The sequence below is a fragment of the Stegostoma tigrinum genome, chromosome 25 (assembly GCF_030684315.1).
Source record: "Stegostoma tigrinum isolate sSteTig4 chromosome 25, sSteTig4.hap1, whole genome shotgun sequence".
Lineage (NCBI taxonomy): Eukaryota > Metazoa > Chordata > Chondrichthyes > Orectolobiformes > Stegostomatidae > Stegostoma > Stegostoma tigrinum.
Window position 1 is genome coordinate 37,400,762 of NC_081378.1, and position 12,105 is coordinate 37,412,866.

The following is a 12,105-nucleotide window of genomic DNA, read 5'->3' on the forward strand; positions in this document are numbered from 1 at the left end:
TAATAAAAGATCTTTGAAAAAGAATAATGCATTTTGCATGTTATAACATTTGACTGAATAAGGATATGAGTGCTTATATCAAGCCATTAGATGCCATTTAGGGTTCTCCACCGTAATTGCTCTATACACAGTAGGATTTTGATGTTCAAAACAAAATCAAAGGACTGCAGATCAGAAACAAAAACAGTAATTACTGGAAAAGCTCAGCAGTTCTGGCAGCATCCGTGCAGAGAAAGAACTAATAACATTTCAGTCCAGTGACACTTCTTTTGAAACATTAGCTCTGCTTTTTCTCCACAGGTGGTGTTAGACTTGCTGAGTTTTACCCGGATTTTGATGTTGTTGCTTTTTGTTAAAAGTATGAATCTTTATCCATACTTTTAATAAAGAATGCTTATAATCTGCTTAAAGTGTGATTTAAGGAATGTTTCTTTGGAGCTTTTTAAAGTATTTTCACCCACTGATGAGTTGAAGGGTCTGTTTTTCAATTGGATGTAGTGTTACAAAATCATTATGAATCAAATTTAGAAGGAATGATCAACAAGTTTTGATATTTATTTTCTTAATCATACACTGTGTAGATAGCACTATAAAGATATGTTTAAATAATTTGAAAATTTTGCTCTAGGAAAGATCTGCGGCTCGAGTTGTGGGCGGGGCTGTTGACTTGCTCACTGATCTGGCTTGTTTTCATTCAGATGTTTTGTCACCATGGTAGATAACATCATCAGTGGAGCCTTCAATGAAGCGGTGTTGTTCTAATTCGCTTGGAATTTATACTGTTCAGTCCATTATGGTGAATAGTATCATTTCCGGTTCTGTTCTGTATGGGTTCGTATATGGGATCCAATTCTATATGTTTATTGATTGCATTATGGGTTGAGAGCCATGCCTCTCGGAATTCATGTGTGTGTCTATGTTTGGCTTGAGCTACTATGGTTATGCTGTTTCAGTTAAATTGATGGCCTTTGTTGTTCGAGTGAACTGATATTAACGAAAGTTCATCTTGTCATTTTGCTGCCAGCTGATGTTCTTGTATTCTGATGGCTAGTTTCCTTCCTGTCTATCTGATGTAATGCTTATAGCAGTCATTGTATGGTATTTTATGATATATGTTGGTTCTAAATGTTGTGGGAATGGGGTCTGTAAACCTTGTGAATGTTTGTCATAGAGTGGCTGTGGGCTTGTGGGCTACCGTGATTCCTAGTGGTTCAGATGTTTCATCACCATGCTGGGTAATATCATCAGTGAGGCCTCCAATGAAGTGGTGTTGTTCTACTCTGCTTGGAATTTATACTATCTGGTCTGTTATAGTGAGTAATGTTACTTCCGGTTTTGTTCTGTATAGGTTTGATGATGGATAATGAAGGCCATCAGTTTAACTGGGCCAATGTAACTATAGTAGCCCAAACCAAACAGATACATGCACGGGAATTCCTAGAGGCATGGCTCTCAACCCATAATACAATCAACAAACTTATACAATTTGACCCCATATACAAACCCATACAGATCAAAACTGGAAATAACACTACTCAGCATAATGGACCAGACAGTATAAATTCCAAGTGAAGTAGAACAACATCACTTCATTGATGATGTCACAAAGTGTGGTGACAAAACGTCTGAATGGAAACAAACCAGCTTGCCGAGCTAGTCAACAACCTCATATGAAAGCTGTTGTTAAACTTGAGAGGATGCAGTAAATGTTTACAAAGATGTTGCCAGGACTGCACGGTTTGAGTTAAATGGAGAGGCTGAATAGGCTGGGGCTTTTCTCCCAGGGACATCAGAGGCAGAGGGGTGACTTTATAAAGGTTTATAAAATCATGAAGGGCATGGATAGGTGAATACCAAGACCCTTTTTATAAGGCAGGGGAGTCTAAAACTAGACGGCATAAGTTTAAGGTGAGGGCGAAAGACTTAAAAAGGACTTGAGGGATAACTTTTTCATGCAGATTGTGGTGAATGAATGGAACGAGTTGCCAGAGGAAGTGGTGGACGCTGGTATAATTACAACATATGGATGGCATCCGGAAGGTTTCAGAGGAATATGGGCCAAATGCTGGCAAATGCAACTGGATTAGATTGACATGTCTGGTCCGCATGGACGAGTCGGACTGAAGGGTCTGTTTACGTGATGTATGACAAAGTGTCTGTATAAGTAGGCTTCATTTAAATTCTGGCATTGCATAAGCTGAAATTTCTAACATTAATTTTAATTTATATTGAACATAGAACTTTCTACAGGGGATGCCCTCTACACCATTGACAAAGTACAGAAAATATAAATCACCTCATTCATTGTTTTCACTTTATAAGGGCATAAGAACCAGGAGTAGGAGGAGGCCATCTGGCCCTTCAAGCCCACTCTGCCATTCAATAAGATCATGGCTAATCTTTTTGTAGCCTCAGTTCCACTTATGCACCCTTTCACCATAACACTTAATTCCTTTACTGTTCAAAAAAAATTATCTATCTTAGTTTTAAACACATTCAATGTGGAAGCCTCAATGACTTCACTGGGCAATGAATTCCATAGATCGACAACCATTTGAGTGAAGAAGTTCCTCCTCAATTCAGTCCTAATCTGATCCCCCCAATTTTGAGGCTATGCCATCTCATTCTAGTTTCACCCACCAGGGGAAATAACCTCCTGCTTCTGTCTTATCTATTCTCTTCAAAATTTCATATGTTTCCATAAGATCCCCCCTCATTAATCTAAATTCCAATGAATATGATCCCAGCCTACTCAGTGCCTCCTCATAAGTCAACCTCTCAACTTTGGAATTAACCTAGTGAATCTTCTGTTCACCCCCTCCAGTGCCAATACATCCTTCCTCAAGTAAGGAGACCGAAACTGCACGCAGTGCACCAGGTATGGCCTTACCACCACCCTGTATAGTTGCAACAAAACCTCCCTGCTTTTCAACCCAATCCCTCCAACAATGAAGGACAAAATTCTATTTGCCTTCTTGATTACCTGTTGTATCTGCAAACTGACCTTCTGCGTTTCGTGTACAAGAACACCCAGGTCTCTCTGCACAGCTTTTTACTGTTCAAATAATAGTCCTTTTTACTGTTATTCCTACCAAACAGGATGACTTCACATGTATCAACTTTGTACTCCATCTGCCAGACCTTTTCCCATTCACTTAAACTATTTATATCCTTCTGCACACTTTGCTCGACCACTCATCATAGTGTCATCTGCAAACTTTGACACTACATGTGGTGTCCAACCCCAAATCATCGATGTAAGTTGGAAACCTCCAAGAGTAATTTATTAGACTCTCTGGCATTGCATAAGCTGAAATTTTTATTAGACTTTTAAGAGTTAACTGTTTCTTCTAAGGTGCCAAAGAAGTGAAAAAATCCATAAAGTGCAGCAATAGCTTTATATTCTTCAGCGTAATTTGAATCAGCTATAAGTTAAAAGCAATTAAATTCAAGAATTCCATAAAAATATAAGCACTGGAAGAACATACTGCAGATGTCTTTTCTCCAGTTTCTGATAATGACACCATGAGCTGCACACTCATGAACGTATGCTCCCAATCCTGCACACAGACAGTCATTGATGTTCTCACAGGCACAGGTGGCAGCTACGCACATCTGGAAAAAAACCGTTTTTAAGTAAAGTTAGTGTTAAATGTCACAAATGTTTCATACAGATAAACAATCCAGATTTAAATCAACAAATAAGAAGAGTAAATAAACAAATCACTGAGCTTGTGGACTTGCTCACCGAGCCAGTGTGTTTGGTTGTAGACGTTTCGTCACCCTGCTGGGTAACATCTTCAGTGCGCGTCCGGTGCAGCAGGGCACTTGATCTTAGTAGAATAACAGGTCGGCACAATGTTGTGGCCCGAAGGGCCTGTCTCTGCTGTACTGTTCTATGTTCTGCGTTCTTAACTCACTTCACCTTCAACAACCGTATATTCAAACAAATTAACGGAACACCAATGGGATCACCAATATCAGGTCTGAATGCAGAAGTGGCCATGCACTGGTTAGAAAGAACAGCGCTCCCCACTATACAATCCAAACTCTTGGTCCTTTACATAGATGACACCTTCATCATTGAAAACAACAATTGACTAGCCTTCCTGGATGTAGATTGTAAGAACATTGGGGAACTCCAGACTAGCATATACAGAAAGACCACAGATATGGACTAGATACTTAATTACTCCAGCAACCACCCCAACACCCATAAACAGAGCTGCATCAGGACTTTATTCAAATGGGCCACAGCACATTGCAACAATCTGGTATTGTGCAAAGCAGAACAGGAGCACTTATACAGTGTTTTTAGAAGGAATGGATAAACAAAAAGCACAATCCGCCATTACCTCCACGACAGACCACAACAAGAAGACACAACACGGCCAGTCACACTAGTCACCCTGCCATATATCAGACACATACCCGGTATGTAAAGAAATTCCGGATGAGTATGAACATCTGGTTTGGAAAGGCCACAATTTATAAACAAGAGAAGTCGATGAACAAAATTCTACAAAAGCTATAAAATTCTACAAAAGCTATAAGGATGGCACCGTCTTAAAGATAGTGGAATCAAGGGTTATGGGGATAAGGCAGGAACAGGATACTGATAGTGGATGATCAGCCATGATCATAATGAATGGTGGTGCTGGCTCGAAGGGCTGAATGGCCTACTCCAGCACCTATTGTCTATTAATGTGCTGTCAGCAATGTTCATGTTTCAGAGTGTTTCTGATAAAGCAGTTAAGTATGAATTCAAAATCGTAAAGTTAAGCAGTTGGGAAAGAAAAGCCCAGCTAATAATGCATTTGGGATTTCTTCGCTAGGACAGAGCTGCTTGGACAGCTGGCATCCTAAGGAAGCCAAGAAAACTGACGATAAATCAGAGATATGACAAGATACAATGGACTACAGACTTTTTTCATAGATTCTTTGGGATACACAGCAAAGTATATGACTGTTCTTTGGGAGATTCATGGCCTGAAGGATATTGGTCAATTGAAAGAATATATCAGCTGAACTAAGCTGGGTCCATGGCCATCAAATAGGTAACTAGATCTTAATAAAGATGATGAAAAGTAGTCAATAAAATTGTCTTTTATTAGCAGAACTTACAATATCAGATGGATGCCAATGCTTTGGGTTATCATTCATTTAAAATTATTTTAACATGGTTTTAGTAGCACAGGCATCTCAGAAAACAGTGAAATCCTGAAAAATCAAATGTGTGCATTTAATTCAAAAACTATGCATATTTGTAAAACTCGTGTTTGCAGTTAATCAGAAGGTATGTTCCTTTGTTAATATTGGTTTTACATTTCAGAATGTGGAAACCATTGCTCTATTTAATCGTTGACGATTCAGTAACATAAGTCATTACAGTTTTTCGCTATGGCATGTCAGAACTGGTGATCGATGAGTTGAGCATTATACACTGTTCCTATGAGGGCATCATTCAACACTTTAAGGTGTCCATCTCATTCCTCCTCATCTGAACAGATCATGTGTATGTGTAGAGCTTGTCCATAGGGGATGATTGTTTAAATATGTTCAGGGTGGAAGCTGGAGAAATGCAGCATCATGAGGCTATCCATGGGCTTGCGGTAGAGTCATGTATTGAGGTCCTTGATGGAGATGTATATGTCCAAGAATAAGACAGATGCAGAGTTGCTGAGCAGTGGCTGGTAGCCAAGTTCGGTATCCATGAGGGCAGTTTTAACGTGGATCTTGGGTTCATGTCACACTACAGGTGACGCCTCCACACTTACACTCTCACACATACTCACTCGCACGCTGCATACTCACATGCTCACTCACATAAACATACTCTCTGTCAAACACACACACACACATGAATCTAAGGGGTGAATTTGTATTTGCAGATACAATCTATTTGGTTCAAAAACACATAATTTATAGACAGTCAGTCAATGTGATTCTTTATAATTTCCTGCTTTAGAAATAAAACTAGTCTGACTCCAAATCAAAGCATAAACAGATTCTAAACAAGACCTCACACCTAACATGCATTGTCTGGCCTAAAATGTCACATCTACTTTACACTGATAAAACTCTTAGTTCTTTCAGGACAGTGACTTCAAAGGAATTTAGGGATATACATATTAATCAATTAAAGCCTTCTGACTGATTAAAGATTTAACAGTATCTTAGGTTTGTTGAGTACTTCCTGATCAATGGATTAGATTCCTTAAAGTGTGGAAGCAGGCCCTTTGGCCCAACAAGTCCACACCGCCCGTTACAGCATCCCACCCAGACCCATCTCCCTACAACCCACACACTCCTGAACACTATGGGCATTTAGGATGGCCAGTCCACCTAGCCTGCACATCTTTGGACTGTGGGAGGAAACCGGAGCACCCGAAGAAAACCCATGCAGACATGGGGAGAATGTGCAAACTCCACACAGACAGTTGCCCGAGGCTGGAATTGAAGCCCTGGTCCCTGGTGCTCTGAGGCTGCAGTGCTAACCACTGAGCCACCGTGCCGCCCCATGGTGTGACCCTTTGATCTTTTACTTGTAAATTCTGTGTTTGATACAACCTCTCTCACTAACACGTGAGGAAGGAGTAAGATTCTGAAAGCTTATGTTTGCAAATAAACCAGTTGGACTAAAACTTGGTGTTGCATGACTTCTGATCTTGTCCGACCCAGTCTAACACTGGCAGCTCCACATCACACTTCTGTTTAGGCATGCTAATATCATGCTATATCCTGTAAAATATCAAAATACAGGAATGACTTTGTCCCTAACATCCCAAATATGAGAGGGCTATGAAAGTTTTGCCATTAAATAAATTCAAGACAGAGAATTGATAGTTACTATGACATCAACGGATGTGGGGAATGCGCAGAAATATAGCGTTGAGGTAGATATCAAGCATGATCTGGAATAGAGGAGCATGTTAAGGGGCTGAATGGCCTACTGATGCTCTTAATTTCCAATGTCTAATGCTTACTCTGAAACGAGCTTACCTTGGCAATCAAAACCATGAAGCTCAGATACTCTTCCTCTATGTGACAGTTCATACTCCCTATTTGTTGCCAGTTGTCCTCTCAGAAATATGCATGCTTGCAGGTTTGGTGAGGATTATTTATAATATATAATTATTTGACAGATAGACACAACTTGAAATAGCTTGTATATTTAAGAGGTGATGGACTTGTGTCTCCTGACAGTCTGTGTTATGTGTATATATCAAAGGTTAGCAGTGGTTTAAATTGTGTCCAGGCATGTACTTATCCAGTCAGATGTTTATACAAAATCACAACACTCTAACACACTTGTTTACTAGCTCCCCACATACACACAACTAGTCTTTACCCACTTAGCCCTTAATTAATATTTAACCGTTCTGTAATTCTGTTTGGTCTCAGACATCCCCGCCAGACCCGACTAGATGATGAGTATACAAGATGTAGAGCTGGATGGCCTCAGGTGCTGCTTGGCCTGCTGTGTTCATCCAGCTCTACACCTTGCTACCTCAGATTCTCCAGCATCTGCAGTTCCTGCTATCTCTCGATGATGAGTAGACATGTATGAAATCCATGGTGTATTGCATTAGCAAATCTGTCACAGATACGATGTAAGTTATCTCATGCTGTATTCATTTGCTATTCAGAGTCTGGTAGTCAGAAATTAGCTTTTCCATTTAACTTATTGGTTACAAGGCACTTTTCAATTTTGTAAGGAATTGATGGGATTGGCAGCCTTCCATAAGATGATGAATTCTGCTGTGTTGGTAAATCCTGTATTAGGCATTGTCCTGTATTAAGCATTGACCTGTATTAAGCATTGCCTGGATTGGCTCAGGGGCTTCACTCTGGCATGACAAACTCTGCCACATTTTCTGCAGAAGATGACAATGGGCTGGTGAGGTGGGATTCACAGCTATCTGTCTTCTTTCTGCTTAGCCAGCTAAATTTTCTGCTTCTGCTTCCTTCCTCCAAAGATCTTCAAACCAGTCAGCTGCAGAGGTGATCAATGATCATCTCCCAGTGCTCAGTGTCAATATCTGTCAATACTTCATTTGCAGGTGTCCTAGGAACATAGGCACAGACTCTGAGGATGTCATGACCCAGTGGCCAAAGTGCCTTATAGAGTATGCAGCTATCAGCCATTCAATGAATGGATTGAACCATTGTAGATATCATTGGGTTAGCAGTGAATGTATGCTAAGCAATTAGCATGTTCCGAAACCTCAATTTAATGATCTTGTCCTGTTGAGAAATGTTGAGGATACCTCTGAGGAAGTGCAAGTGGAAGGTGTTTGAGCTTTCCTGCTTCTAATAGGGTGTAATATAAATGAGTTCCCAAACCAGGGAACAGCTGTATATTAAATCATACACCAGTAAAGGGAGGAAAAATAAGATTAAATGCACATTATAAAAATTATGTTCAAGATAGTAAGAAGTGCTGGTAACAGGCCCTCCCAAGTACAGTACTAGGGTAATAGCTTGCCTGACCTTGGAAGGAGTTGAGAAACAAACATTGAAGCACTGCAGCTTTAATATAATCTATTTTAACTCATTGAATCAGAACTTGAATCCAGCAAAAAAAAAGCTTCAGTGAAAATCTAGTTTCTTTGACAGCCCTAAATGTTTTTGTTGGATTTAGCACAGTGGTCAGACTGTAGCTTTACATTCTTCAGAGAAATGATAATTTCGTAAAATAACGGAGTAAATCACAATTATTTCAACATATTAGAAGCAAGCTCATCGACTTGTATTTATATAGCACAATTAACAATATAAAACAACTCAAGATGCATCAAGGCAATGTACTAAAGCAGTGAAAAACAGTAGGAAATGTTATGGCTGTTCATCAAAGTTTGACTAAAGAGTTGAGTTTTAAGGATGGCCTGCAATAAGCAAAGGGACAGAAAGAAATACAAATTTTGGAAGAAAATCCTAGAACTAAGAGCCTAGGCAGCTATAATGGGTTGTGGATTTAGAGGAGATCAATTGATTAAGGTAAAGATTGATAGATTTCTGATTCCCGTTTTTCAGGTTGTGCTGGATAAAAATATTTACAGCATTCAATCAGCCATAATAACATTGAAAGGTGAAGGCAGCCTCGATAGGCTGAATAGCCTACTCTTGTTCCGATACTCCTAAACCGACAAAGACATGGAAGGAATTCAAACAATGATAACAATGATAAAACTAAGATGTTGTGTAAGAGGGAGCCAGTACATTGGTGAATACAGGGATACTTGTGAGCAGAGCTCTGTGTGAGGAAGGATATCGACGGCAGAGTTTTAGATGACCTCAACTTTACAAAGGCTAGAATATGGGACATCAGCCAGAAGCACATTGAAACAGTCAAGCCTAGAGATAAACAACCTGCATGGATGGCATTTCCAACAGTACATAAGTGAAGACAGGGACAAAGTAGGGCAATTTTACAGTTATGAAAATAACTAAAATAATTGGAGCCATTAAAACCAGCACATCTCAATAGCCTGGATGTTGACTTGTAAGTATGTTAGAATAGGATAGAATTCCTACAGTGTGGAAACAGGCCCTTCAGCCCAACAAGTCCACACTGATCCTCAGAGCATCCCGCCCAGACTCATCCTGCTATAACCCACTGAACCTTCACATCCCTGAATGCCACAGGCAATTTAGCATGGCCAATCCACCTAACCTGCACACCTTTGAACAGGGGAGGAAACCAGAGTAAGCCCATGCAGACACGGGGAGAATGCGCAAACTCCACACAGACAGTTGCCTAAAGGTGGAATTGAACCTGGGTCCCTGGTGCTTTGAGGCAGCAGTGCTAACCACTGTACCACTGTGTTGCTCCATTTAGGCCCCTAAATGGGTCAATGCTCCAAGGGTTAGCAATCTCCCACTGATTGCCACCCCGCTCCTTCCTTTGTACGACACAACAGAGCTCCATGTTTCTGACAGAAGGTTCTGATCAGAGCCTCTTCAGAACTGCAGAACAATACTTCCATTCCCCCTCGTGTATCGACCGGCCAGCGGAAAACAACCACATCACTTTTACTGACATTTAAATGTCCAGACATCCACTTTGACAGCCGATGTCAAAATGGACATACGTAAGGTAAGTGTGGGGATAGAAAGAGTAAGGTGCTGGGTGGGGAGGGAGGCTGAGTGCTAAGTAAATAAGGCCCGAGCTAAATAGGGTGCCAAGTACAAGGTGGCAAGGGGGCTAACTAATCATTGGAGCATTGGGGCCAGGGTGGATGGGAGATATTGACGGGAGGAGTACAATGCTGAACCCTGCGGAGATCGAGTCCAGAAAAGGGAAGGAGGATAGTTTCTGGTGGGGGGTAAGGGGATTCTCATGTCAAGGTCTATGTGGTATAAGGAGTTGGGGAGTGGTGCAGTGTGACGTAGGTTTGGAGGTCAGGGTCTCAGTCGTATAAAGGCAACATGGTGGCTCAGTGGTTAGCACTGCTACCTCACAGAGCAAGGGACCAGGTTCGATTCAACTCTCGGGCTGTATGGAGTTTGCACATTCTCCCCAAATCTGTGCAGGTTTCTTCCAGGTGCTCTGGTTTCCTCCCAAAGACTAAAGATGCGCAGGTTAGGCTGGATTGGCCAGGCTAAATTGCCCATAGTTTCCAGGGATGAACAGGATACGTGGTTTAGTCATCATAAATGCAGGGTTATAGGGACAGGGTAGGGAGGTGGGTCTGGGAGAGATGCTCTTTGGAGGGTTGGTGTGGAATCAATGGGCTGTGGTGATTCTGTGAGTTAGGAAGTACGGAGTGTGTGAGCTAGGTTTGGGGATCACTTCAATAACTACTCAGGATACTTTCAGAAGATCCCATTAGAATCTTTGATTTCATGGGTAATTAATTTGGAGTGTTATACATTGGGGATTCCACAGGGATCCTATGTGTAATTATCTTCACAGTTCAGCAGTCCCCAGAGCAGGAGACGAAAGTCCCGAGAAGTTCCAGAACAGGAAGCTATAAATAATGAGTTTAGGAAACTCATGCAGGATATAGCAGAGCTGTGCTGCCATATGGTTTAAGGGTCTCAGGAAGAGACATAAAGAAGATAGCATCAAAGAATACAGACATTTGCCACAAACAGAAGTACAGCTGTGCCAATGAAACGAGTACATTTAAAGTGGAAAGAAAGTGAGAGCTGAAGTGTGACTATCGGTAAGGTGGTTGTTCAACGGAAAATGGTCAAATCATTTTGTTGATAGTTCTAATAAGAAAATTTGAAAGAATTCTTACATTGTGCAATGTAGTTTTTTTCCTTTGATGTGTAATATGTTTTGATGTTCTTTTGTTAAAAGTAAATTAGCAGCCTCTTCTGAGTACATTCAGTGACTGACCACCACAATAACCAAATTGCAAATAGAAAAGCTATGATCTATCAAAGCCACTCTGGGATCTGTCTTATCTAGTATTATCGGCTGAGATTGTAACATCATCTATTCATATTATATTTTGACTTTAAATTTCTTTAAAGGCATTCAGTCATTTGTAGAATTCTTACTTGATAATATTTCATGTAATCCACTGTTGAGTGACACACAGCAAAAGCATCCATTGGACCTTTTAAATAGGAACAATGCAGCTTGGCATAGTGTTCTGCAAGCAATATTTAATAACATGTCAGTTTTCATCATTATATGATATAAAAATTAATTCAAATTCAAGCTATGCAATAAAATAATTTGTATTTAAAATATGTTAAAATAAACCTTAGCCTACAGCCATTCCATATCTGCCTTACTTAGCTTCGTCCTTGAATATTTTTGTTCTAAATTTTGATTACATTTTCCACTTTATAAATTCTTACATTGATATTTGCAAGATGTATCCTCATTAACCCTTGCTACTTTGTAGTTTTCTGCTCTATTTCCGCTCTTGAGCATCGCACAAAATACAGTGAATTGTAGTAATTCAACACACACAGCTGGGGTCAGCTAGCTTAAAAAAACAATATGATCAAGGAGTGAAGAGACAGAAGAAGGCAGATCAAGGAGAGGGAGAAGCACCAGGAAAGATTAGAAAAGTACAGAGAATTTTGGAGGTCACATTTTGGAAACATCAGAACAAAAATTGAGGAATTAGCCATATAAAC

The 12,105-nt window shown here is 40.3% G+C and overlaps 1 protein-coding gene across 4 annotated transcripts in view; it reads right to left on the reverse strand.

Moving 5' to 3' along the window:
• The window catches only part of LOC125463160 (mucin-2-like), a 110,217-nt gene that overhangs the window by 48,641 nt on the left and 49,471 nt on the right, over nt 1-12,105 (reverse strand). For all 4 annotated transcript variants that reach the window (XM_059654650.1, XM_059654649.1, XM_059654648.1 and 1 more), the window contains 2 exons: nt 11,515-11,609; nt 3,489-3,615 (listed from right to left, as the gene is read on the reverse strand). In XM_059654650.1, the coding sequence (XP_059510633.1) occupies nt 3,489-3,615; nt 11,515-11,609 (222 nt within the window). The remainder of the gene's footprint in view (nt 1-3,488; nt 3,616-11,514; nt 11,610-12,105) is intronic.